The 27,910-nt window shown below is 54.7% G+C and overlaps 1 protein-coding gene across 22 annotated transcripts in view; it reads left to right on the plus strand.

The window, feature by feature from the left end:
- Nucleotides 1-27,910, plus strand: part of TTYH2 (tweety family member 2) — a 48,998-nt gene that overhangs the window by 16,600 nt on the left and 4,488 nt on the right. For 4 of the 22 annotated variants that reach the window (XM_077972644.1, XM_015120258.3, XM_077972643.1 and 1 more), the window contains 11 exons: nucleotides 1,429-1,540; nucleotides 7,805-8,025; nucleotides 13,072-13,167; nucleotides 13,673-13,745; nucleotides 18,714-18,783; nucleotides 19,044-19,099; nucleotides 19,605-19,697; nucleotides 19,934-20,026; nucleotides 22,269-22,411; nucleotides 23,119-23,304; nucleotides 23,792-23,870. In XM_077972644.1, coding sequence (XP_077828770.1) covers nucleotides 1,490-1,540; nucleotides 7,805-8,025; nucleotides 13,072-13,167; nucleotides 13,673-13,745; nucleotides 18,714-18,783; nucleotides 19,044-19,099; nucleotides 19,605-19,697; nucleotides 19,934-20,026; nucleotides 22,269-22,411; nucleotides 23,119-23,304; nucleotides 23,792-23,870 — 1,161 coding nt within the window. In that variant the 5' untranslated portion in view covers nucleotides 1,429-1,489. Of the gene's footprint in view, nucleotides 1-1,428; nucleotides 1,566-7,763; nucleotides 8,065-12,978; nucleotides 13,168-13,672; nucleotides 13,746-18,713; nucleotides 18,843-19,043; nucleotides 19,698-19,933; nucleotides 20,050-22,207; nucleotides 22,412-23,118; nucleotides 23,408-23,682; nucleotides 23,896-27,910 lie in introns of those variants that run through there. The other 18 variants (XM_077972633.1, XM_077972641.1, XM_077972646.1 and 15 more) reach the window with 17 other exon arrangements.

Below are 27,910 nucleotides of genomic sequence, written 5' to 3' on the forward strand. Positions count from 1 at the left end.
TTCACCTCCCCACCCCCAGCCCCACCTGCCAGAATGTGAGTTGTCATCTGCCTACTCAACACGGCCCCCAGGAAAGAGATCCTCAGCTATAGTCAAAAACCTGCTCTCCATACATGTTTATAGCAGCTGTATTCAGAATTGCCAGAACTTGGAAGCAACGAAGATGTCCTTAATAGGTGAATGGATAAATTGTGGTCCATCTGGATGATGAAATATTATTCAGCACTGAAAAAAATGAGTTACCAAGCCAGAAGAAGTCACGGAGGAATCTTAAATCCCTATTACTAAGTGAAAGAAGCCAATCTGAAAATGTTCCACACTGTATCATTTCAACTCTATGGCACTCTGGAAAAGGGAAAACTAAGGATTAAGGCCAGGTGCAGTGGCTCACGCCTGTAATCCCAGCACTTTGGGAGGCCGACGGGGTGCGGCGGTGGGGTGGGGTGGTGATCACCTGAAGTCAGGAGTTTGAGACCAGCCTGGCCGACATGGTGAAACCCCAACTTTACTAAAAATACAAAAAATTAGCTGGGCGTGGTAGCACGTGCCTGTAGTCCCAGCTACTCAGGAGGCTGAGGCAGAAGAATCGCTTAAACCCAGGAGGCGGAGGTTGCAGTGAGCCGAGATCATGCCATTGCACTCCAGCCTGGGCAACAGAGCAAAACTCCATCTCAAAAAAATAAAAATAAAGGGATTACAGGGGAGGGGGAACTTAATGGGCAGAGCACAGAGGAATTTTAGGGCAGTGAAACTACCCTGTATGATATGGTAAAGGTGGACACATCATTTTTTCATTTTTTAAAATTTTTTGCAGAGGTAGGATGTCACTATGTTGCACAGGCTGGTCTCCAACTCCTGAGCTCAAGCGATCCACCCGCCTCAGCCTCCCCAAGTGTTGGGATCACAGGCGCGAGTCACTGCACCCAGCCAATGCATGTCTTTATCCATATGTCCAAACCTATAGAATGTGCAATGCTGAGAAGAAACCTTACTGGAAGCTGTGGGCTCTGGGTGACGACGGTGTGTCCATCTGGGCTTATCGCTTGTAACGGATGTGCCACTCTGCCGCAGGATTTTCGAGTAGAGTAGGAGGCTGTGCATGTGTGGGGCAGCAGATATATGGGAACTCTCTACTTTCCACTTAATTTTGCTGTGAACCTAAAACTGCTCTAAAAACAAGGTTTGTTTTGTTTTGTTTTGTTTGGAGACAGAGTCTAGCTCTGTCACCCAGGAGGGAGTGCAGTGGCGCAATCTTGGCTCACTGCAACCTCCATCTCCTGGGTTCAAGCAATTCTATGCCTCAACCTCCTGAGTAGCTGGGATTACAGGCATGAGCCACTGCACGCAGCCCTAAGCTTATTTTTTAATATAAACAAACATTCTCCTCTGCGTATCACCTCTAACCTCTGTTTGGGATCTTGCTTGTAGTGCTGCAGTGGGCGTTGGTTTCTATGGAAACAGCGAGACCAACGATGGGGTGTACCAGCTGATGTACTCCTTGGAAGACGCCAACCACACCTTCTCTGGGATCGATGCTCTGGTAAGGCTCCCAGGCAGCTGGCCGGGTACAGGCACAGCCCACAAGGTCAGTGTGGTCAGAGTAAGGGCCCCCGTCAGATCCCAGCTGGCTCAGCTACACACAGAGGGGGTGTGGTGCCCGAGGGCTGACCCCTGCCTGTGCTGCAGTTGCCTCTGCTGAGGCAAATGGGCAGCTGTGCGCCCCAAGCCCGGAGGGGTGGCAGGAATGGGGGTGAGGACCAAACGAGGCAGCTGTGGGATCAAACCCCATTTTCCAGCAAGCTCAGCACTTTCTGATATGTCAGAGGAGACCTTGAATGTAGAAAATCAGCTCCACTGCATTTTTTGTGTTCATTTTAAGTGCTGCATATCGAGTATTGCGGGGTCCAGGAGATGCCAAGAGGAAAAAACTGTCTTCAGAAACAACTGGGGGCTGAGTGTGGTGGCTCACTCCTGTCATCCCAGCACTTTGAGGGAGGCCAAGGCATATGGAGCTCAGGAGTTTGAGACCAGCCTGGGCAACATGGCAAAACCCTGTCTGTACCAAAAATACAAAAATTAGCCAGTGGTGGTGTGGCTCCAGCTACCCGGGAGGCTGAGGCAGGAGGATCACTTGAACCTGGGAGGCGGAGGTTGCAGTGAGCCAAGATCACACCATCACACTCCAGCCTAGGCACCAGAATGAGACTCCATCTCAAAAATTAAAACACACACACACACACACACACACACACAATTGAAGAGCCCCATGGCGTGGGTGCTGGAGACCTGCCCCAGCTCTTTGGGGCTCTGGCTTCCAGGCGGTGACTCCAGGTGGGGGCTCACAGTGAAGGATGCGCTGGCCTGGCCTGGCCAGAGGACATGTCAGACTCTTAGGAGAAGGGGAAGGCTACTCTGCTAAGCCAGGGCTGGATTTTGTGGCAGAGGCTGCTTGATACCACGAGCCTTTTGCTGGGGCTGCCACCCCTCTGCCGGAGACATGGCCCAGGGAGGAGCACGATGAGGGTGGACATCTGAGGACTTGGTTCCCTGAAAACTGCCTCTGCCTTTTCTACCCCAGCTGCCTGGAATTGGAGTTTTCCCACATTTTGACCTTGGCCCCTACACACGTCATTCTCACTCTAAGCACCCGGCCTTTTCAGCTGCTTATCAGAGCAGCCTCTGCCACAAAATCCAGCCCCAACAGGAGAATTTGGCCACTGCCCCAGCATCCTCCAGAAGAGGATTGGACCCCATTTGCCCCCCTCCTGCTCCCTTAAGCTCCTCTAAGGCTTTAATCCCTCAGTCAACAAGGGGGATCGGGGGTGTCACCTTAAAGAGACAGCCGTGCTGCTCCTCCGTGCCCAAGTCAATTGTGGGAGGAGGCCCTGGCCTCCAGAAAGGGGCTGAGGGTGGCTACCAGACCAGGGGCCCTGGTCCTTTGCAGAGTTCATTCGGCCACCCGTGTCCACTGGAACCCGTCCCCATAGCTGAGGGCTGATTCCCGGTGTGTAGATGCTAGTCTGGGACAGCCTTGCGTGGTGAGCTGGGGCGGCTGGGATGGAGGAACTGAGTGACAGCCAGCTCCGGCCTGGGAGGCAGAGGTGTCACCTGGCCTGGCTGGGGAGAACTCTCCCTCTGGGCACCCACCCTTGCCCCAGGCCCTGGGGGGGAAGGGTCCCATGGTCACTGCCCTCTAGGCTCTCTCTGCCCCTCCCTGCCATCCTGCTGCCTGCCTCCTCTTCACCCACCAGCACCAGGATCGCTAGAGGAACAACCTAGCCACGAGCGGAAAATCCCCTGCCCTGCCCTGCCCAGGAAGGCCCCAGGGCCATGACCTTCACGGGTTTAGAGAAACTCCCGAACTCCCTTATGGGAAAATGTCAAGTCCTAGAAGTCCCTGTCCCACAGGATGAGAGCCGCCAGGGAGGGGAGCTGGGAACGAGCCCCCATGCTGGGGCCTTCCACGCCACGGCCTGATGGTGCTCCGGGGCCAGGTTTGGACATTTCACAGCAAGCCCCACTCTCTGAAATCCCCCGTGTCCCCAAAGGGACAGGTTCTGTATCTCTGGAGATCAGCCCCTCATCCTCGCCATTGTTACCGAGAAGTGAGGCCAGGAGTCCCGGGGCTTCACACTGGTCCAGCCAGCCCATAGCTGCCTTCAGCCTGCGGGTGGCCACCTCCCCCTCTGGCATGAACCCCTAGGGCCCAGATATAGCTGCTGCCTCCAGGTGGAAAGGCAGCACCTGGGTCCTTGCTAGGACCTGTGAGGCTGGTTTGGTCCTCAGGGTAGACGCCCAGCACACTAGTCCTCAGGGCTCCAGGGGAGGCAGCAGATCTAAAAGACTTCCCAGATCCAAGGGGGAAGTCCAGATATGAGGTAAATGACATTAGTGAAATAATGTCAGTGAAAGTGCCGGTAGACTATCAAGTACGCTCAACTGTATGACTGTGATTCTGAGTGCTATTAGAGTAATTACTGTAATCACCTTGGGGTCAACGGGAGGCTGGAATCTGGGACGCTGTGGGCGGCAGAGGCAGGTGGGGAACTCGTGGGCAAGTCAGGCAGGACCTGAACCTGGGCCTTGCCAAAGCCCAGATCATGCAGGTGAGTGGCCAACAAGAGGCCCTCTAGGGATGCACCCACAGAGTGGGTTGGGCCCTGCTCCAAGTCCCCCTTTCCTAGACTGGAAGCCCCACACCTATGCGTGTCCAACTATAGGGACACCTGTGCCTTGGTGGGTAGGGGCGGTGGTCCAGGGATCAGGCGGTCCTGGGAGGGCTGCACACCCCAGTCTGGGGGAGTAGAGAGGAGTCATTTCAGGATACCAAAACTTCCTGTACCTGGTAGCCAGCATGGCCCCTCCAGGCTCCCTCATGTGAGCCCGCAGCGGGCTGATGGGCAGCCCTCAGGTGAAGAAACTGAGGCACAGGGAGGTTGCATTGCTGGCCCGAGATTGAAAATATGTATGTTTCAGAGCAGAAGCCAGAACCCAGGCCTTCTGGTCTTAGCCCCTTACCTCCACTGACCTGGCCCATCCACCTTTCCTGATAAGCTCACTGAGTGCGGGAGAGTCCTCCCTCCCAGAGGTTTTCATACTTGAGCTTGCATCAGAATCACCTGGAAGGGTTGGTAAACACTGATTGCAGGGCCCCACGCCCGGAGGTTCTGATTCAGTGGGCCTGGGGCAGGGCTGAGTGCTTTTGCGTTTGTGAATGAGTTCTCAGGGGGTGCATCTTATGCCTCTGGTCCCAGGACCACACTTGAGAACTGCTCTTTCCTCTAGACCATGGTCTCCGCCACCTGTAGCTCGTCCCTAACTCTGCCCAGCCTGGAAAGCTGGCCTGTCCCTCCTGTTCCCAGAGCTTCCCATGAGAGAGAGCCTGATTCCATCTCTGGGTCATCCCACCTGTGCCTGGGGGGAGTGCTATGTCCCGAACCTTTAAGGAATTGGGGATGGTATGGAGAAGTGGTGGGGAGTTGTAAGTCGGTCACTGCTGTTATTCTTATTTTTTAAAATTTTAGGATCTTTTGAGCCTAGGAGTTCAAGAACAGCCTGGGCAGCATAGCGAGACCCCATCTCAAAAAAACAATTTTTTAGTGTTGTTTCCTGTGGGAAAATATCAGGAAAAAAGAGAAGGCATGACAAATACAAATATTGCCTTCTTCCCCCGTCCCCCCGAGGAGGAGTTTAAGAAATGGAGAAGTTAAAAATGTAGAACTGTGAAGGAGAAAACAAGTGGCCTTACAGAAAAAGTTTACAGATAATTTTTAACAGCTCTTTGCTCTGAAGTTTGTTTGATATAATATAGAAATATAGAAATGTCACCTATTACTGGGTTTGTTCAGAATGGCACTATTCTTTGACAATAGTGCCATTTGTTATCAGTGGTTCCAAAGTGGTTGTACATTTATCTTATTAAATTGAACAGCCAAGTGTACTAGCATGACATTTAGTTACTGAATGTACTTTTACGTGGTATGAGGTCTTTTTCCCCTGTGCTACGGGCTGTTGAATCTGTACAGGGTAGAGTGTCTCTGTACACTGGTATCTCTTAGTCCTTAACCAGCTCGTAAGAACCAAGCATAAGCCAGAAAACGGAACAAGCCGCTGACACTGAAAAAAGAAAACAAAATGAAACAAAGAGAGCCATTCTCTTTTCTGGAACCAGGAACTCCCAGCGTAGCGCAGATGTAAAAGGCCACACAGCTGATGTGAAGTCCCAGTAACACAGAGAACACCGTTTGCCTCCAAGAGTGGAATCTCATCAGCCTCGCTGATCTCACTGTGGGAAGTTTCTGCCTCTTCTTCTATGTTTTTATCTCCCAGACCTGTGGGAGCTGAAGGCTGCCGAATGTGGATTAGTGCACACTGCCCTTGTCCCGGCCCGTTGTGCTTCTTGGTTTAGCGTGACAGTTTCAGAACAAGCCCTTTCTCCCCTCGCTGCCAGCAAGTGCTTCAGGCTGCCGAGCTGCGCCCCGGGGCTCTGCAGGCACCCTGGGTCTGGGCTGTGGGAAAGCCCAGCTAACCAGTACGAGCCCTGCCTGTGCTCTTCAAAAGCCAGTAAGGGTCAACCACTTGGACCATTAGAAATGGAGGGACACGGCCGGGCGTGGTGGCTCATGCCTGTAATCCCAGCACTTTGGGAGGCTGAGGTGGGTGGATTACTTGAGGCCAGGAGTTCAAGAGACCAGCCTGGCCAACATGGTGAAACTCTGTCTCCACTAAAAATACAAAAGTTAGCCGCACATGGTGGTGCGCGCCTGTAGTCCTAGCTACTTGGAAGGGAGGCTGAGGCAGGAGAATCGCTTGAACCCAAGAGGCAGAGGATGCAGTGAGCCGAGATCGCACCACTGCACTCCAGCCTGGGTGAGACAGAGTGATACTCCATCTCAAAAAACAAACAAAGGAAGGAAGGAAGGAACGAAAGAAAGAAAGGAAGAAATGGATGGGCAGGCTACTCTGGAACACTGCCTATAGGGTAGCCCTGCTCTGCAAGGAGCAGCACCTTTAAAAATAAATAAATAATGTTTTCAACTGGATGGCCAGCCATCAACTTTCTATTTCTGTCTTTGCATTGGCAGATGTTTCCTTTAGGGTCCACTCAACCCCAGGCCCTTAGGGCTCAGCCAAGGGACAGGAGCCTGTCTGCCCACCCAGCGGGACACACGTCCAGGGGAGGATGTGAATACAGGGAGAAGGCGCGGGTTTCCTCCTCCTGCCTCATGTCCAGGCACGTCAGAGAGGGGATCGCAGCTGTTTTTGTTTTTGCAAAGTCCCATTGTCCTGCCTTCACTCAGTGTTCAGGACGCGGTGTGCTGCTGCTAGCGCCACAACAAAGCCTTTCTCTGATAGAACAATTAGCAATCCTGTTGTGGGGATACAAGGTCAAGGTAGCAACATAGAGTCTGTTTCTCTAGAAGAGAATTCGTAAGCCTAAGTGTTGAAAGTTTTAAGAGAATCTTCAAAGAATAATGGATTATTTTGTTGGTTTCTCCATGTGGGTGTCTCTCTCTAAATATAGTAAGGTATAGTAATGAATGCATACGTTTATTCCAGCCCTTTACAGCAGGGGCCACGTGGTGAGCATACAGCATAGCCTGCTTAGTAGACAGCAACAGAGACTCCAGAGTGCAGGGATGTGCCTGCACTCCCAGCGCCAGAGGCTAGACCTGGCCGCAGCCTCCAGCACACAGTGGTGTGCTCCTCTGGCACCAGTATTCTGTCTCTTGGAGCCCACATCCTGGTTAAGGCCAGTTCAGGGACTGCCCCCTGGTTTGAGGAACATGAGGGCTGGGTGGGTAGTGGCAGCCTCTGTCTTCAGTCCTTCCTCCAGGGGCACAGGCTGGAGATCTTCAGGGCTGGGGCAACATGGTGTGTTCATTCGTGCCTGAGCAGGCCAGGTCACCTTTTTTTTTTTTTGGAGACAGAGTCTCACTCTTGTTGCCCAAGCTGGAGTACAATGGTGCAATCTTGGCTCATTGCAGACTCCGCCTCCCAGGTCCGAGCGATCGTCCTGCCTCAGCCTCCCAAGTAGCTAGGACTACAGGTACATGCCACCACACCTGGCTAATTTTTATGGGTTTTTTTTGTAGAAACAGGGTCTCACTGTGTTGCCCAGGCTGGTCTCAAACTCCCGGGTTCAAGCAATCCACCTGCCTCAGCCTCCCAAAGTGCTGGGATGACAGGCGTGAGCGTAATTATCGCACCTGGCCAGGCCACCTTCTGCCGCCTGCAAAGACCTCTTCCGGGATGAGAATCAGAAGCTTTACCTCCCTGGCTTTTGCCCCCTGCTCCTCCCTAGGTTTCCGGAACTACCCAGAAGATGAAGGTGGACCTAGAGCAGCACCTGGCCCGGCTTAGTGAGATCTTTGCTGCCCGGGGCGATTACATGCAGACCCTGAAGTTCATACAGCAGATGGCGGGCAGCGTTGTTGTTCAGCTCTCAGGACTGCCCACGTGGAGGGAAGTCACCATGGAGCTGACCAAGCTATCCGACCAGACTGGCTACATAGAGTACTACAGGTGAGGGGCCGGTGGGAGGCAGAGGGAGGGGCAGCAGGGGCTACATCCGCTTCATCCATCCAAACCTGCATGTTGAGCTCCAGCTGGAGAAGGGCCACCGGAAAGTCTTTTTTTTTTTTTTAGACAGAGTCTTGCTCTGTCACCCAGGCTGGAGTGAAGTGGTGCAATCTCAGCTCACTACAACCTCTACCTCCCGGGTTCAAGCGATTCTCTTGCCTCAGCCTCCCTCCCAAGTAGCTGGGACTACAGGTGTGTGCCACCATGCCAGACTAATTTTTGTATTTTTAGTAGAGACAGAGTTTCACCATGTTGGCCAGGAGCTGGTCTCTCGAGCTCCTGGCCTCAAGTGATCCGCCCGCCTCAGCCTCCCAAAGTGCTGGGATTACAGGCATGAGCCACCGTGCCCAGACCAGCCTCACTTATGAGTGATGGGGGCTGAGGGGCACCACCCTCACTTAGGTGTACAAACTCACGGCCGTGTCATCTGACCTCTGGAGCTTTGTTTACATCTCCCCTGCCTCCCCATTCGCCAAACCCCAGCCCAGGCAGAGGCACTGGACACAGTCGGCAGAGCAGGGACCTACTGCCTCTCTCCAGGTGCAGGGTCCAGCGAAGGTTGCTCTGGGGAGAGCGCAGGAAGGAGGCAGCAGCCCCAGCCTTTGGAGGGCTCCCGGCTGAATGGTGGCCTGGGCTTGTGCTCCCAGGGCCCCAGGCCTAGCCTGGAGGAGGCACGCGGGGAGTGGAAGAATGAGTCATGAGGAGCGAGTGTCAGTTCTTTGGATCCCTCCCGGCTCCCTCCATGTGTTGGCTCCTCTTCAAGCCATTGAGGAAATTCAGAGCCTTTAGCTCAGGGTTGCACAACTTATTCCTGTTTTCTGGATTTGTGTTCCCTTGTGTCATAAAGCCCCATGCCAGGAGGTCACTGCTGGACTGAGTCCCGGGGCCTCTCCCCTTCCCAAAAATAGGAGGTGGCAGATCCCTCAGCAGAGGGAGCTTATGAAGTCCCCAGCTCTGGGGGTCCTCCCCACACCTTGCCTCCCCAGCCCGTCCAGCCCCCGCGTCTCCGCCATGTCCTGGATTCTCTGGATTGAAGGGACCTTGGTCCTGCTTCCCAGCAGAGTGCCCCCCTCCCAGGGGACAGAAGGAAACTGCCAGCTCTAAGGACTGTCTGTGACCTCCTGCTCCTGTGGCCCCAAAACAGGGGTATCTGATGAGTCTCCTGATGCGTGGGCCATTCATTGCCTGAGCCTTCGAAATCTTATGTCAGGCAGGGGCAGGGGTACAAAGGTATCCATTTTGACCTCACTCTTCTCTGAGCACACCTAGCAGAGGACTGTGTATGTTTAAGAGCTTCATGTGGGCATTTTGATAATGACACGGATGGAATTAAGTCAGAATTTACATATCAAAGGGGGCTTATTGTTAAGGCGATTTTATTAAAATAGTGGAAGGATGGTGCCAACTGCACATCAGCTATTTTGGCATGGGTGATTGACAGGACCCCCTGTGAGCCCATCCCCCACTCCCCACTCCTTATTCAGGTTGAGGCAGAAGAGGTTTGGCTGAGCACGGTGGCTCATGCTGTAATCCCAGCACTTTGCGAGGCCAAGGCAGGCAGATCACCTGAGGCCAGTAATTCGAGACCAGCCTGGACAACATGGAGAAACCTCATCTCTACTAAAAATACAAAAATTAGCTGGACGTGGTGGCACATGCCTGTAGTCCCAGCTACTTGGGAGGCTGAGGCAGGAGAATCGCTTGAACCCAGGAAGCGGAGGCTGCAGTGAGCCAAGATTGTGCCATTGCCCTCCAGCCAGGGCAATAGAGTGAGACTCTGTCTCAAAAAAAAAAAAAAAAAAAGCAGAGGTCTAGTCCAAGGTTGGCACCTGTGGCTCCTAAACATCAATGATGTCTTTGCTTCCATCTGTGGCTCCTCCTCTTACCTGAGCTGCTCTGGAACACAAGCCCTCCCCTGAAGGGCCCCCGTCTTTGCTTTTGGGGTAGTCCTTGAGCATGACCATGCAGCGAAGCAAATATTTCCTAGCATTTTTATACAAGGCCTGGCGAAGTATGGGAGGAGATAAAAAGCCGAGGGGCTCCTCTCTTTGAGAGGCTACGGTTGAGGGAGGAGGGAGCCAGGGTGGGAGTGGCTCTGGCAGACAGCCGAGTTCTGGGTTAGGAATACATCCCCCAGTCCTCGCCCGGCTCCTCTGGGAAAACACATCCGCCTAGAGGAGATGTTTCCAGGAACCCCTGACAACAGGAGGCGTGGAGGCAGGGAAAATACACTGAATCACAGCCACAGAGAGTGGGTTAGAAGCACCCCTAACTGGATTTCCTCCTGCTCTACAGAGCGGAGGCAAGAGGTGAGAAGAAATCTTTAAGTTTGAAACGTGAACTGGGTATTTGGAGAGGTGCCCTGTGGCTGGCTGTGTCCCTTGCAGGAAGCTTGATGGAGACAACGTGGAATTCCTGGGCCAGGCTCTCCCCACCATGGGGCCTTGGCTCTCCAATCTGTAGAATGGGATCCAGCTCACACCTATGATCCCAGCACTTTGGGAGGCTGAGGCAGGAGGATCTCTTGAGTCCAGGAGTTTGAGACCAGCCTGGACAACACAGAGAGACCCAGTCTTTATAATACGTGTGTGTGTGCGCGTGTGCGTGTGTGAAAATAAGAATGTGATCCAAACACTAGATGGTTTGCGACGTTCCTTCCAGCTCTGAGCTGAGTCTAAGGAAACTGGCTTCCTGGTGGCAGCAGGCTCTGCCCACTCTGCAAATCCCCCAGCTCCATTCCTGGAACTCCCAGAGACCTAGTGTGCATTGCCCCCTGCTCTGTGCAGAAACAAGGACTTTGATTAGTCCCCTTCTCTTGGCAGTAAGCCTCGATTTGGGGGTCAGAAAGAACCTCCCTTGGCTGCTGGGGCCTGCAGCTTGCTCCCTCCCCTCTCTCCCTTAGAGCCTCTTTGCCACTTTCCGCTAGCTCCAGGGCACTCCCTGCCCATGCTCCAAACTCCTTCTTCCCCTTTATGATGTCAGTGAAGCAGAAAACCATTGCTGGAGAGGAGAAGTCAGCAACTTGACTTGGCTCTCGCAGCAAGAGAAATAATGATCCAAATACTTCCCTCTTTGGGGACTGGGAAGGCCCTGTCTCTGCACCCTCCCTCCTCTGTCCACTCTCCCGCTGGTGCCCAGCACAGGGCAAGGGGCATGGCTGCCAGGGGAGACCACTGGCCTCGTGAGGACCACCTTGGGGACCTGTGTGGAAGCGAAAGGAACAAGGGCACTTTGGGGTCTTCTCGGTGCCCTTGGGCTTAAGGTACTTTGATTCTTCAGCCTGTTCTCTGGAGAAGCAGGAGGGCAGGGCCTTTGAAGTCCTGGACTGCCTTGCCCCGTCAACCTTTATATTTAGCAAGCACCTAATCCTTACTCTGGCCCTGTGAGATGAGGGGTTCCAGCTCCCTTTACAGATATGGAAACCAAGGTCCCAAGGGGTGAAGTAGCTTACCAAGCTCTCCCAGCTGGGGTGTAACTGCCTTTCCCCATCAGCCCAGCCTTGGGGGCAAAAAGGCCAGAGGAATGAAGGGCTTGGAGGAGCCTAGAGGTCTGCAGGGCTGTCAGTACCCTGACCCAGACTCCCGGGTTCCACACTGAGCTCTCTGATAGTCAGAAATGAGCCCACTCACCTGGGTATCCCTGGTGCCAAGCTCAGTCCCTGGCACAAATGTTGCTTAAAAATGAACCTAAAGGCCGGGCACGGTGGCTCAAGCCTGTAATCCCGGCACTTTCGGAGGCCGAGACTGGTGGATCACGAGGTCAGGAGATCGAGACCATCCTGGCTAACACGGTGAAACCCCGTCTCTACTAAAAAAAAATACAAAAAAGTAGCCGGGCGAGGTGGCAGGCACCTGTAGTCCCAGCTACTTGGGAGGCTGAGGCAGGAGAATGGCGTAAACCTGGGAGGCGGAGCTTGCAGTGAGCTGAGATCCGGCCACTGCACTCCAGCCTGGGTGACAGAGCGAGACTCCGTCTCAAAAAAAAAAAAAAAAAAAAGGAACCTAAATATAAAATCTTTTGTTGTTGTTATTTTTGAGATGGAATCTCACTCTGTTGCCCAGGCTGGAGTGCAATGGCGTGATCACAGCTCACTGCAACCTCTGCCTCCTGGTTTCAAGTGATTCTCCTGCTGCAGCCTCCCGAGTAGCTGGGGCTACAGGCGCCCACCACCACACCTGGCTAATTTTTGTATATTTTGTAGAGATGGGGTTTCACCATGTTGGCCAGGCTGGTCTTGAACTCCTGGCCTCAAGTGATCCACCCATCTTGGCCTCCCAAAGTGCTGGGGTTACGGGCTGAGCCACTGCGCCTGGCCTGAACCTAAAAGTCTTAAGTTATGGATCCCATCCAGCAAGGGGGCAAGATGGGAGGCCTTGGGGGGCCAGACTGGGTGTTTGTCAGAGAGGCACGTTAGGGGCTGTGTTAGATCTGTGGTTATAAACATCAGGCCTTGGCTGGTCTGATGCTGTCTGAGAGTTCTAGAAGCAAAGGGAAGCAGGGTCCTAGGAGATGCCTGCTGGGAGGCTACAGAAAGACACGTCAGAGCTGTGCTGTCCAGGGTGGTAGCCCCAGCCGTGTGTGGCTATTTTAATTAATTAAAATTAAGTAAAGTTTAAAATGTATTTCTTCAGTTGCACAAGCCATGTTTCAAGTTCTCGGTAGCCACCTGTGGGTTGTGGCAAAGGAGGCTGCACAGCAGGGATTTAGAACAGTTCCTCCACTGGGGAAAGTTCTGGTGCACAGTGCTGGTTTTGACACTCAGCCTGGAGGTGAAGGCAGGGAGTGGGAAGTGACAGCTTTGTCCGGGCAGCAGTGGGGGTGGAGCTCCCAAGCCTTCAGCCCACGCATGCTGGGTGCTCGGGGGCTCTGGGCAGTGTGTCGTAGTAAAGGGTCTAGTGGGTCCTGGGGCTGCTGCGCAGGCCTCCCAGGTGGCCAGCAGGTCAGGAGGTCCACCCTGTTGCTCCTGACCATCCCTGCCCGTCTACCCAGGTGGCTCTCCTACCTCCTGCTCTTTATCCTGGACCTAGTCATCTGCCTCATGGCCTGCCTGGGACTGGCCAAGCGCTCCAAGTGTCTCCTGGCCTCGTGAGTATCCCTACCCATGGACCTGGGACAAAGAGCTGGGCAGGATGCCATCATCAGAGAGAGACGAGGGCCTGGCCAGCTCCGGAGTGTGGGGAAAACAGCCAGGCTGCCTGAGGCCACCTTCTGCCCCGTCCTCAGCACTCAGCAGAGGAGACAGACGCAGCCACCAACTCGCCATCTGGTCACCCAACGAGCAAGCACTAGGCTTTCCTCCTTCTCTGGGCCTGACTGTTGAGCGGCTAAGAAACGTGGGCCCACGCATGAAAGCCTCCGGCCATCTTAGCCAATGCTGCAAAGGAGGCCTGTGCTGTCACGCCTGGGTCTCTTTAGCCCCAAGGACCTGGGCTCCGTGGCTCTTTCCTAGTAGTGAGCAGGGCCCACATCAGGGCAGGGACTGAGGCTGCCTTTGGATCCACTGCAAGGGTTTTGGGGGCAGGGTGGGCAGGGTGATGGCTGAGAGGAAGGGGAGCCCGCCTACCAACCTTGTTGCCTGCCTCTCTCCTAGGATGCTGTGCTGCGGAGCACTGAGCCTGCTTCTCAGCTGGGCATCCCTGGCCGCTGATGCCGCTGCGGCAGTGGTGAGTTGGGGGACGGGGTGGGTGGTCGGTGGTCTGCCAGGATACTCCAGTGTGTCTCCAAGCAGGGCCAGCTTCCGGTCCCAGCTCCTAACCTAGAATCTCAGAACCAAAGGGACTTGCGTCATCTGAACCGGCCCCTCTCGTTACAGATGGGGAAACAGGCCCAGAGAAAGGAAGGGGCCTGCCCAGGGTCACAGCCAGGATAAGACACTCATGCTTCAGACCCAGAGAGAAGCCCTCAGCTGCCCAGGCGTGCTTAGGCTTACACATGCTTAGGCTTAGGTGTGCCTGGGTGACCAGGGGCTTCTCTCTAGGTGTGAAGAACTGACGGGGTCTCCTGAGAATGAGTAGGCATCCGAGCCTCAGACCAGGGAGTCCCTCCCGTATCAGAAGCCGCTACTTTGCCAGCTCCCCAGGCCCTGGGACTGTAGAATGTGGTGTCTGACTTGCCTTCCGTCCCAATGTCCCAGGACTCCCGCGGTCTGAAGCACACGTGCTGTATGTTTCTGGATGTGATGCCTCAAAAGGGTTTAAAAAAGAAAAAGGTGGGGGTTTCCTATGCAGGTCCACATGATCTTTAATGGACCTAACACTGGCGCTAAGCTGTGTGCATGAGGCTGTTCATTCACTCAGCTGATTGTTTGCTGGGTGGCACTCGATGGTACAAGATGCCTGGGGATGCGGAAGCCAAGAGGACGTGATGGTTGCTGTTGACAAAGTTCCAGCCTTTGGAAGCAAGACTTGTAGGCAGATAACTGTGATACAGTGGAGGTGCAGTGTGTGTGTGTGTGTGCGCGCGCGTGTGTGTTTGTGTTTGCGTGTGTGTATTTGTGTGTTTGCGTGTGTGTTTGTATGTGTATGTTTGTGTATGTTTGTGCGTGTGTGTGTTCATGCACGTGCATGTGATAGAAGAGAACACAGTTTACCAGGGGCATTAAGGAACCCCTCCCTGATTCAAAGGCCGCAGACTAACCCTGGGACATGCATCTGTTCTGCCCTAGTGACCTGGGGCTTGATAGGGATAAGATGGGAGTGGCTTGTACCAGAAGCTCCCTAAATACACTCACACCTTGTCCAGTGACTTGGGGGTTGGCCACTAGCTCTGGGTGTGGACACAGTGCCCTCAGGGACTCTGGCACTGACTTAGCACCTCAGGCAGAGGCTTATGCAGAAGGGAGAAGAGAGGGCATGTCCTGTCTTTGCTCCCCGCCACCTCAGTGCAGTGACCACGGACCAATGACTGGCAGAGAAAAGGCCCAAGTCACGTTTGAAAGCATGCGGGAGCTGGGACACTGCTGCCTGGCCTGCAGCCTCTCCTCTGGGGCCAGGGGCACGCACAGGGAAGCCACAGGGAGCGCACGGCGAGCTCCTCCAGGGCCCCATCCCGCTTTCTGGGCAGCCTCTGCCTTCTGGAGGCAGCAGTGGCTTCCAGCTTGCCGCTGTGAGCTGCCCTGTGGTGGCCACACCCCTCCCAGGGGGGCTCCTCCCTCTCACCAGGCTTCAGTGTTCACAAAAACCAGAGGCCATTTAATCTCCCAGCGGGGCGCCCTGGAATGCAGGGAGCTGGGGAGAAAGGCCATTTCCCTAATTCCTCTAGTCAGGCCCTTGTGTGTGAGAGGGGGAGCAGGCGGTGGAGCTGAATGGGCTTTTGACGGGCTGGAGATGCTGCTGCATTTTAATAGGAAGCCGGGTGAGGAGGAGCCAGGAGGGCGGGGAGGGTGGCCGGCTGTCCCGGGGTTATTGTGGAGAGCTTTTGTGTGGCCTCCCAATGCCACCCTGCTCTCTGAGGCCTGTTTTGACAGCCATGGGGCCAGAGGACTGACAAACCCTCCCCTCTCCGCCCCCCACCCCACCCCTCTCTGTCCCTAAAAAGGACTCCATGAGGACAGAGGGCTGCCCTGGAGATCTGCTCCGGGTGAGGCGGGAGAGGAGGGCCGGCAGGACTTGAGCAGCCAAACTCTGAGCCTCCAGGCCCTGGGGCTACCCCTTGTGGTCAGCACTGCGAGTCAGGAGGTGTCTAGGGTGAGGGACTAGAGCAGGCAGAGAGGCTGGGAAGCCCTGGAAGAAGGAAGGGGGAGGAAGTGGGTTCAGCTGTGAGGGAGGGAGGCAAGGGCTGTCACAAGTGCTTTGGCCACCGAGCCCAGGGACAGAGCGCTCCAGGGAATTCCTCCAGCCAAGGGGCAGCCAGGCCTGCCCCTGAGTCAGAGAGTGGGAGTGTGGCCTCTGCAGCCACTCTGTCTGGGCTCACATCCCCCCCTTCAACCCTTCCCAGCAGTGGAAACCCAGGAAGGTTCCTGAAGTTCTCTGTGCCTCAGTTTCCTCCCAGGTGAACACGGAGAATAACAGGACTTACCTCAAAGGGCTGTTGCTAGGGAAAGATGAGTGGGTTAATCCTGGGAGGCACACAGAACATGTCCAATAAACAGTGGCCACCACTGGCTTCCTGTGCATTCATCATCATCATGCTAGGGTCACGGGGCGGCCATTCAGACCCACACCTCCATTCTTAGGAGCTGCCTGCAGGCTTAGCCATCGCCTGGGCTGGTTAATGGGCAGCCTCTCCCACCTGCCCCAACTGTGCTCAGTGCCCTCCTTCCTGTCCCCTCTCCTGCCATCCCCATCACCATGGCATGAGTAATGCACACGTGTATTAGTCCATTTTCACGCTGCTGATAAAGACATACCCAAGACCAGGCAATTTACAAAAGAAAGAGGTTTAATTGGACTCACAGTTCCACATGGCTGGGGAAGCCTCATAATCATAGTGGAAGGCAAGGAGGAGCAAGTCACGTCCTACATGGATGGCAGCAGGCAAAGAGGCCTTATGCAGGGAAACTCCCATTTTTAAAACCATCAGATCTGCCGGGTGCGGTGGCTCACACCTGTAATCCCAGCACTTTGGGAGGCCAAGGCGGGTGGATCACCTGAGGTCGGGAGTTCACAACCAGCCTGACCAACATGCCAGAACCCTATCTCTAGTAAAAATACAAAATTAGCCAGGCATAGTGGTGCATGCCTGTAATCTCAGCTATTCGGGAGACTGAGGCAGGAGGATTGCTTGAACCCAGGAGGCGGAGGTTGCAGCAAGCTGAGATCACGCCACTGCACTCCAGCCTGGGCAACAGAGCACGACTGTGTCTCAAAAAAAAAAAAAAAAAAAAATCAGGTCTTGTGAGACTTACTCATTATCACGAGAACAGCGTGAGAAAGACTTGCCCCCATGACTCAGTTACCTCCCACCTAGTCCCTCCCATAACACATGGGGATTCAAGATGAGATTTGGGTGGGGACACAGCCAAACCATATCAACACGTATACACACAAGTGCATATGCATCACACACGTACATGCACATGCACACAGGTGTTTGTCTTCATTAATAGGGGAGTTGACTCCTCACTGAGTCCCACACCCCAAACCATCCTATGCACCTATCCCAGGAGATGGAGGCTCCAGGGTGGCCAGGGGGTGTGAAGAGCAGGCCTGGCCTGGGAGGGGGAGGAGGGAGGCAGGAGGACCACGTCACTGTGGAGCCTTGGACTGGGGCCTCTGTCCCTCTCCTTTCTTGGTTCCCAAACTTCTCAGGGGTGACCCAAACTGAGATAGTGGCCTCGCTCTTTATTTTCCCAAGGCTTCCCCATCCTCCACTTGGGCCTGGCTGCACTCTCTGCCACTCCATCCAGGGGGCGGGGGCACACCACCAGGCCTGCTGGCGCCACAGCTCTGATAGGTAATAATAGGCCAGGTTGATGTATTATGAATGCTAGTGGTTTCTGTATAAAGCATTTCTCCCAGGGTCTTAAGTGCATGTGTGCATGCATGTGTGTGTGCGTGTGCACATGGGGCTCTCAGGAAGCTCTGTATCTAGAGGGGCATGTTATTCCCCACCCTCGCTAGACACACATTTCCTAGACCATAAGTGCTGTGATGCACTAACCTGTAGTTGCTAGAACCCTGCACGGCACCGAGGAAGTACTCCATAAATGTCTATCAACTTAACAAGTTAGTGAGTGATGCTCTATTGTGACCCCTGAGGCGGTGGTTCCTGAAGGAGGACAGGGCCACCGGCAGAGCAGGGCACTCAGAGGGGTCCCCTGCCCAAGGAGCATGCGCCAGAGGAGGGGGATGCCCCTAAGGACAGGCCAGAGGACTTGAGCTCTCCCTGGCTACTCTGGAAGGCAGAGGCCCCCCGTTTTTCCAGTCCCCAGAGCACCCCAGGCCAGATCTGGGGTACACCTGGCTTAGAGGCCATGTACTTGCTGACGCCTCTCCTGGGGCCTGTGTCTGCTCCCACCCTGCTGCATGGGCCTTAGCAATCACCTAGCCAGGCCATGCTGTGGGGCCAGGCCCTCCAGCTCGTAAGTGGCAGCCACCTCTCAGCTCCATGCCCTTCCCACCCCGTGTCTTGGCAGGTGAGGACCTGCCCCCCAGGCTCACAGATGCTTCAGCACCAACCTCCTTCTTTAGAAAAAGTTCGGGGAAGCCTTCATAGATTGTCCACCCGTCCCTGTAGGACTTGATCACAGCAAGACAAAATGTAAAACAGACATGAGCAGATGAGGCCATGGTGTAATGAACTCCCACACACACAGCCTGCAGCTGCCCTGGGGCCCAGGATGGTGGCCCCCAAGGGTCTGTCCCAGAAGAGGCATTTGGGAATAAGAGTAACAGCATGCTCTCCACCCCAGTCACTTTTCCGAGCACTTTACATGCAGTGGGTGAATAGCATTATCTCCATGTTATAGATGAGGCAGCCGGGGCACAGGAAGAATAAGTAACTTGTCCAAGGTAACAGTGCTAGGAAGGGGCAGAGCCAGGTTTGAACCCAGGAGGCTGGCTCCAGACTCTGTCCTTTGCCACCTGGGAGGGAGCTGAAGGGGCTGGGGTGATGGGCTCCTGGCTCCTCCCAGGACCCCGACGTCCTGGTATCTGACTTTCCTCCACCCCGTCCCTCTCTCCCTCACTCAGGCCACCAGTGACTTCTGTGTGGCTCCTGACACCTTCATCCTGAACATCACGGAGGGCCAGATCAGCACAGGTAACACGCTCTCAGGCCGCTGCTGTAGATGCATGGGTGGCCAGACTGTGTGCCCCTACGTACCTCTTTCAGCCCTGCAGCCATCCAACCCCTCCTCAACCCTGAACTTGAGGTCCAGCTCTTGCTCTAGGCCATTTCCTAGAAACTGCCTCCCTTGGGAGCTCAGGGACGGGGAGGGAGGTCTGGCTTGGCCACCAAGGATGATAGAGATCTCATCTGGTCATTTGTGAGCTGCCTAACGCCACGCTGTTGCCCTGCAGAGGTGACTCGCTACTACCTGTATTGCAGCCAGAGTGGAAGCAGCCCCTTCCAGCAGGTACGGCCCCCCGAGGCCTGCCCGCACCCTGCCCACAGCCACTCCCCCTTGACCCGAAGCCCCACCACTGACCAGGATGGCGGAGGTGGCAGGGCCTTCCTTGCCTCACCGTGGTCTTCTCCTTAGCTGCTTCTGTGGGGGCGGTGGGGGAAGCTTGCTTTTGGTCACGGGTTCTAGATGGGTGGTTAACGTGTGTGCAGCTCAGTGGGGAGCTGGTTCCATGTAGATGCTGTGCAGCCGCCCTGGGGTGGGGCCGAGATGCTGCACGTCTCACAAGCCCCCAGGTGAGGCCAGGGCTGCTGGTCCAAAGACCACATCTGAGCTGCAAGCAGGGAGAAGACTGTGTAGCTTTCAAGAAGCCAGAGGAGCAGGGGGAGACTTCCTGCAAGTGGAAGGCCTGTGCAGCTGCAGCCAGGTGGGAGGGGCAGGAGCATAGGCCCCTCGGCCGCTGTGGGGCTCCTGGGAGATGGAGCCTCACGGTGGGGCTGTGTCTCTCCTGGCCCAGACCCTGACCACCTTCCAGCGCGCGCTCACCACCATGCAGATCCAGGTCGCGGGGCTGCTGCAGTTTGCCGTGCCCCTCTTCTCCACCGCAGAGGTAAGGCAGCTGTGCAGGAAGAGGGGAGCCCCAGATGAACCCTGACAGCCCTTTCCCCTACCCCAGCCCCAGGGCCAGGCTGTGCACAGCTTGCTGCTGGCTCTCTGCGCTCCCACCCCCGTGACTCGGCTCCCACCCTTGGCTCTAGAGGCCCCTGAGCACAGCTGCCGTGGTGGTTTTCTCCGCCAGCTCTCCTCTACAGCCCCTCGGTGTCTCTGTCTCTCTTCCTGCTTCAGGAAGACCTGCTTGCAATCCAGCTCCTGCTGAACTCCTCGGAGTCCAGCCTTCACCAACTCACCGCCATGGTGGACTGCCGAGGGCTCCACAAGGTGCATGGGGGCCCTGGGGGCACGTGGAGAGTGTGAGGGCACCCAGCAGGCCACACCTTCCAGAGAAAAGCCGGTAGAGGCTGAGGAGAGTGGTGGCCTGGGCCCCCTTCAGGCCCAGGAATGGAGCTGAAGCCAGACAGTGGGAAGGGAGGGGGTGCCTGGCCTTTCTCCAAGGGCTGAGACAGGGAGACTCAGTACAAGGGACCAGGGGTCAGGGATGGGAGGGTTGTATCCGGTTGGCTCTGGGTCACTGGGGGACCCTGACCAATACAAGGGAGGCTATTCCCCGTTGTCCAGACTCCTGGCCATGTGGTCAACACATCCATCTCCCTGGGTTGCAAATGGATGTCCCAATCCCACTGCCAGAGTCTTCCAGGAACTTGGACTATCAGACAGACACAATGATGCAGGGAACACATGGCGAGCACATGAGAGCCTCCCACCCCCAAGCAGTGAGCCAGTGTATGGTGACAGCTTTCACATCCCAGGTGGATTTAGTGCAGACGGTCTTTGTCATCATCATAGCTGTCAGCTCCATGCTTGGCCCTGTTCCGTGCATTTTATATCCAGTATGTCATCCAGTTCTCACAGTTATATTGTGAGACACATGTTATTTCCTAGGAAATTGGCATGCGTGTGTGTGTGTATGGATAGACGCATAGATATAGCTATGTGTGTGTGCACGTGTGTGTGTTTTTGCGCACAAGTGTGTATGGATAGACGCATAGATATGTGTGTGCGCACGTGCGTGTGTGTCTGTGTGTACGTGTGTGTGTATGGATAGATGCATAGATATAGCTATGTGTGTGCGCACGTGCGTGTGTGTGTATGGATAGATGCACCGATATATCTATGTGTGTGCGCACGTGCGTGTGTGTGTGTGCGTGTGTGTGTATGGATAGATGCATAGATATACCTGTGTGTGTACGTGTGTGTACGTGCGTGTGTGTGTGCGCGCACGCGTGTGTGTATGGATAGACGCATAGATATAGCTATATATGTGTGCACGTGCATGTGTGTGCACTTGTGTGATGTGTATGTGTGCATGTGTGTGGTGTGTGTGTGGTTGTGTGTGTGCACAAATGTGTGTGTGGTATGTGCGTGTGTGTGCACATGTGTGGTATGCACGTGTGTGTGGTGCATGTGTGTGTGCATGTGCCTGTATGAATGTGGGGGGTGTGATGTGTGCATGTGTGTGGTGTGTGCATGTGGTGTGTGTGCATGTGTGTTCACACGTGTGTGCGCACGTGTGTGGTGTGTGTGCACGTGTGCATATGTGTGTGCATGTGGGGGGTGCGTGTGGTATGTGGTGTGTGTGTGCATGTGTGCGTGTGTGTGTGCATGTGTGCATGTGTGTGTATGTGGGGGGTGCGTGTGGTGTGTGTGTGTGGGGTGTGTGTGTGTAAAGTGGCCTACTGAAGAGTCCTGACTTGACACATCAGGGGCTTGGGTTTTGATCCTGGTCATCTGACGTCAGAGCTAAGAACATGGCAGTCACCCCTGTCTCCTCTCTCCTTCCCGTTCTACACTAATCCCCAGCAAGTCTTGGCAGCTCTCCTCTCAGCTGTACCCTGAGTCCATCCATTTCTCTTTCTCTCCACGGCTTCCACCATGACCCGGTCCTGCTCCTCCAGCAGACAGTGGCCTCCTCCCACTTTCTCTTGCCCCCTCACCACCCATGAGCTTTCATACATTCTGCCAGAGCAGTCCTTTTGCAAACTAGATTGGATCACATCCCTTCCATTCCCACACGCTCCGATGTCTTTCTGACCCCTTATAAAAGTCCGTACTCCTCTCCTGCGCTGCAAGACCCAGCATGACCTGGCCCCTCCAACCCCATCTCCTGCTGGCCTGTGTTCTCTCTCTTTCCTGAACAGGCCAAGCCTGTCCCCTTTGCCCCCTCTTCTCAAAGTGTGCTGCTTCTTGCCATCCTGGCCTCAGCTTCAGTGCCCCCGTCTCTGGTTCCCCACCCTGCAACCTCATCTGCCCTGTTCAGAGCCAGCTTCTTAGTGCCTAGCGCACAGTAGGTGCTCAGCAAATGTTTGCAGAGTGAACCCAAGAAGCCCCATTGTGTTAGGCTCCAGAGTGTGGATCCTTAATGGTGCTACAAGGTGCTCAGGATGGGGAGCAGCCAGGAGACCCCGGGTTCAGTCTCAGGGGAGAGGGGCTTCCAGAGGAGAGCCTGGCCCCCAGGCTTTGCCCCCGCTCCTTCACTAGCTGCATGTCCCTCCTCTTCCTCCAGGACTATCTGGACGCCCTTGCTGGCACCTGCTACGACGGCCTCCAGGGCTTGCTGTACCTTGGCCTCTTCTCCTTCCTGGCCGCCCTTGCCTTCTCCACCATGATCTGTGCGGGGCCAAGGGCCTGGAAGCACTTCACCACCAGGTGGGCTGCCTAGTAAGGAGGGGAGCCTCCCACGGCCTGGGGGTCTCCTGGGAGAGCAGCAGACAGGGGCCTCTGCTCTACGATTTAGCTGATAACCCAGGACTGAGGAGGGCAGCAGAGGGCCTGGGCATTCAGCCCAACAGGCTGGCTGGCTTCTACAGAAGCTTCCCCAAGAGTCCAGACAGACCCTCCAAAGGAGTTCGGTGGGGCCCAGAGCAGGAGCTGGGGCCCAGGGTGGTGACAGCCCTCAGGCCACAGCCTGGCCTCCCTTCTCCTCTCTTCTCACCAGGACTTTGCAATCTGGAATGAGGAGAGTTCCCGGTGCTGGGAGGGGTGCCCCGGGAATACCAAGAAGGATACATGGGGTCACTGTTTTCAGGGAGCCTGCAGCCCTCTTGAGGAGATGGGAAGGGACAGAAGGTGTATAGGCACCTCATGAGCAGGTTAGGCAAGAGGACGCAGGGTAGGGAGGACCCACGTGCACACGGTCAGCATGGTGGGGAGCCCGGAAGAGCTGGTCGTGAAGCTGGGAATGGGCCAGAGTGATCTGCAGGAGGCAGGCCAGGGACCGTGTTTTAAAGGAGTCTCAAGGCCAGAGACATGGCCAGAGAGTCCTGGCAGGAAAGGCAGGGAAGCAGGACAGGACCTGGCTGCCTCGGTGCCTCCTTCACCCTTCACAGCCGGCCATCTTCTACCCGTTGTTCTAGAAACAGAGACTACGACGACATTGATGATGATGACCCCTTTAACCCCCAAGCCTGGCGCATGGCGGCCCACAATCCCCCGAGGGGGCAGCTTCACAGCTTCTGCAGCTACAGCAGTGGCCTGGGCAGTCAGACCAGCCTGCAGCCCCCTGCTCAGACCATCTCCAACGCGCCTGTCTCCGAGTACATGTACGGCCTGCTCACACACCCAGGCTGGGTAGCACTGCCTGGACAGCATGTTGGGTGGGGTCTACAGCACCAGGTGGGGGAAGGAAGGCATCCAAGGCCACCCGTGGTCCCCACTACAGCCACGGGGTGCCTGGAGAGAAGGCCCCCCGGGAGCATCTGGTCACCCCTCACACCCACATGTGCTGGGGGAAGAACCCACTGATGTCAGCAGCCTCTGCCACAAGCTGATGGGACAGGTCCCAGGCCCGAGAAGCTGCATTTCTCCAGGCCATGCTGCTCTCAGCCTTCGTTGCCCATCAGCCACTTGTCCCCAGGCTTCCCAATGTGCTCTTCTCCATATCTGCCCACCGCACCTCCTCCACTCTAGCTGTGGTTCAGGTCCATCCCCTGCCTCCCATGTGCTCACCCATGGGACCCTCCTGTAGAAATCTGCACATACCTCCACTCCCATACCATCCCCTCCTGAGCTCTCCTCTCATCCCCGCAGGAACCAAGCCATGCTCTTTGGTAGGAACCCACGCTACGAGAACGTGCCGCTCATCGGGAGAGCCTCCCCTCCGCCTACGGTAATTAGAGCTCTGGCCCTTCCTTGTTGGGGTAATACGTAAAGACAAAACCTCCTGCCAACCCAGTGAATCCTGTCCACAAAGGCAGAAAAGAATGAAACAGTTCTGTAATTGAATACACTCTAAACCAGACCGTCGCGGGTATCCCAGGCAGTCCGCTAAGGAGATTGCAAAGACGCGAGAAATCTCACTCCTTCCTCTAACCAGGCAGGAATAAGACACAGCCCACTGCATACCTGTCATCCAGCAAGAGGACTTGACGGCACTGTTTGTCACAGTAGTCCACCTTAATCCACTTGCTGATTGGGGTGGCCGTCCTGGTTAAGTAATTGCCTTTATTTATTTGTTTTATTTATTTATTTTGAGATGGAGTCTCACTCTGTTGCCGAGGCTGGAGTGCAGTCAGTAGCACAATATCGGCTTGCTGCAACCCAGGTTTCAAGCAATTATCCGGCCTCAGCCTCCCAAGTAGGTGGGATTACAGGTGCGTGCCGCAACACCTGGCTAATTTTTGTATTTTTAGTAGAGATGGGGTTTCACCATGTTGGCCAGACTGGTCTCGAACTTCTGACCTCAGGTGATCCGCCTGCCTCGACGTCCCAAAGTGCTGGGATTATAGGCATGAGCCACTGCAACTGGCCAGCTAATTGCCTTTATCCAGAGGAAAAATAAAACTCCTATTTCCGTAACAATCAGATAGTTACAACTTGGAGCCAGGTCCCTAAGTGAACTGTCACTGAGAAGGAGATGAGGTGCTGTCTTCCTGATGTTGGTACTTCCAAGAGATGGCTCCCAGACCGTGAGAACCCATGCCTGGATTGTAACACTGGCAAGGGCCATATTCAGCCTTTAAGAAGGTTTGCAGACATCTCAAAAGACAGAAATTATTTACAATGATACGTTTTCTAAAGGAAATAATGCAAGAAGAGAGGGGGCCTCATTCCCTTTGTGCACCAGAGAAAATTAAGGAAGTGTTTTTCTTTGTAGATTTCTGTTTACCTTAATCTTTGGTCTTTCTTGGGCTGGAAGGTGGGTGGGCTGTGGTGGCGGGTCTGGGAGGGCTGAACCCGAACACAGCCTTCCTCAATCCGTCTCAGCTCCCCGTGTCCCTAGGACTGTGCCCGAGTGGGGTCTGTGCCTCTTGTCCACCCCACCACCTCCAGCCAGGGTACCTGAGATGCAGCCTCAGGGGAGTAGCTCAGGGTGGGAGGTTGAGAAGCAAAGACCGTGCTGTCTCATCCCAGAGAAGTATCCAGAGGACTCAGAAACACTGGCTGAGACAAAGAGCTGCAAACCGACAGGGAAGTGACCACCGAGGTTCAGGGACACAGACCCCAGTGCCAAATGCCTGGGTTCACATCCCAGCTCGTCGCTTGTGGCCTCTGTGACTTTGGACAAGCACTTTGCTGCTCTGTGCCTCAGTTTCCCCATCTATAGAATGGGTATGGGAATACTAGCACGTTCCTTCTCAGTGGTGTGTGCATTGGGGAAATTGATTGTTATCAGAGCGTACGTGTGAAGCATCCAGTGAGTGCCGTAGGACAAGGAGCTGTTATTTGTGATTTTCTTCCACCCCACCTCCACAGAGCTGTGGCATTTATTAATTTTATTTTATTCTTTTACTTTTTATGAGACGGAGTCTCACTCTTCTGCCCAGGGTGGAGTGCAGTGGTGTGATCTCAGCTCACTACAACACCTCCCGGGTTCAAGCGATTCTCCTGCCTCAGCCTCCCTACTAGCTGGGATATACAAGCATGCACCACCACACCTGGCTAATTTTTGTATTTTTAGCAGAGACAGGGTTTCACCAGGCTGGTCTCGAACTCCTGACCTCAGATGATTCACCCTCCTTGGCCTCCCAAAGTGCTGGGATTACAGGCGTGAGCCACCGCACCCGGCCAGAGCTGTGGCATTTATAAGAAAGGACAAGGGCAATCAAAGGCCAGAAGTCTGCCACAGGGTGGGCAGAAGGGTTCTGGAGCCAGGCGTCTCCCTTCATTTGGCTGGGCGAGGCACTTCACTGCCCCCGCCCAGGTAGTTTGGAAGGGAACATCCAACAGGAAAGCAGAAGCACTGGAGCCCGAGTACCTGGGACCAGCGTGATAGACCTGGGCCCTGAGGACCCAGGAAGTGCACGCACAGGCACCCAGGGAGTCAGCTTCCTAGTCATGGCGCTTGGTGAAAATCATACCATCAGACCCAAGAAAAGAGCAAGTGGGACCCAGTCCCTGTCTTCAGGAAGTCCCAGTCTATAGAAGGGGCACACAAGAAGGCTGCCTGTAGAAAGTGCTACAAGGTACTTTGGGACCAGAAAGAAGGAGCTGTCTTTGCTGCTGCTCTAGGGAATTCCAGAAAGTTCTATTTAATAGTTGGCATTTGAGCCACAGTGTAGAGCAGGGGCTCACTCAGGAGCAGTTTTCCCCCCGAGGACATTTGGCAATGTCTGGAGGCATTTTCATTACCACACTTGGAGGCTGGGGAGGGAGACTGGATGCTATTGACATTAGTGGGTGGAGCCCCCACCACAAAGCCTGGTGCAGCCCCAAATGTCCATAGGTTTTGGGGCCTGTCCTCTGCATGTGGGATGTTTAGCAGCGTCCCTGGCCTCGACCCACTAGCAAGCCTGCTGAAACCAATCCCCCTGCCATTCACTCCTGTGCCACCACCTCGGTGCTTTTGCCTGGAGCACCTCACCTGCTGTGCCCGCAGCTTTACCAACACAAGCCCCGGCCTCATGTTGTTGTTCTTCCTGGAGTCCTCGGAAGTGGGCTGGTTGAACCTGTATTCAAAGTCAGCACCATTTATTATTTATTCTTATTTTTTTTAGACAGTATCACTCTGTCACCTAGGCTGGAGTACAGTGGCGCAATCTCAGCTCACTGCATCCTCCACCTCCTGGGTTCAAGCAATTCTCATGCCTCAGCCTCCCAAGTACCTGGGACTGCAGGCATGTGCCACCACGCCCGGCTAATCTTTGCATTTTTAGTAGAGATGGGATTTTGCCATGCTGACCAGGCTAGTCTCAAACTCCTGGTCTCAAGTGATCCACCTGCCTCGGCCTCCCAAAGTGCTGGGGTTACAGGCATGAGCCACCATGCCCCGCCTAGAAGTCAGCACCTTTTAAATCCCAGCCTAGCTTCTCTCACTAATCGGAAGCCTCCCGGGTTCCTTTTTCCAACCACCAGCTGCTATGGCCCCAGGAATGCAGATTGGCTTTAATATTAATCTAAGCACAACGTAATTAGGGGGAATCTGCTGTGAAAAAAGAATTACTCTGTGCATTGTGGTGCCAAATAAAAATGATTTTCGGATTACCTTCTGTTTGAAAGATCCAGGCCACTCGTCCTGCCGTTAGCAGAGATAATCAGCAACTGACCTTATTTGCAAGGCTCAAGGACAGAAAACCCTTCCTCCCTAGATTTAAGACCTGCCCAGAAACACTTATTGCTTTGGCCAAGTTGACTGCCCAGTCCTACCTAGCTCAGCCTGCCCTGGGAAGACCCTTCCACCTCCATGCCTGGTAAGGGACCTAGAGAGACATCTAATGATGCTGCAGACCAAGGAACCCCACAGCGTGGAGGATGTGGGGGTCTGCCCCAGTAAAGACAGCACAGCTGGCTGCACCCCACCCTCCCCGGGGTGCCTGCTCTAAACACTCCTTAGGATTGAGCAAGTTCGAGAAGTGGATAAACTCCTCCCTCTGCCGAGCGCCCTCTCTGGGACAGTCCGGGGATCTCACTGGGTGGGTGATGTCACGCCTGGTGATCAGGATATACAGCCTGTCCCTTGCTGGAAATGTCTCTTCGCCCAGCTCTGCCTTCAAGGAATAATGTCTCCTATCTTTTTAGGCACTGTTTCCTGGACTTGATGAACAAAAATGACCCAGGGCAATTAAAATTGAGTGAACAAAAATGACCCAGGGCAATTAAAATTGAGTGAACAAAAATGACCCAGGGCAGTTAACAATACTGACACTGAGACTTCTCTTCACACTTATAGAAACAGAATATCTTGGGGAAAGAGCCTGGGAGATTCTAAGT

Source organism: Macaca mulatta, chromosome 16, assembly GCF_049350105.2.
Source record: "Macaca mulatta isolate MMU2019108-1 chromosome 16, T2T-MMU8v2.0, whole genome shotgun sequence".
In the NCBI taxonomy this organism is placed as follows: Eukaryota; Metazoa; Chordata; class Mammalia; order Primates; family Cercopithecidae; genus Macaca; species Macaca mulatta.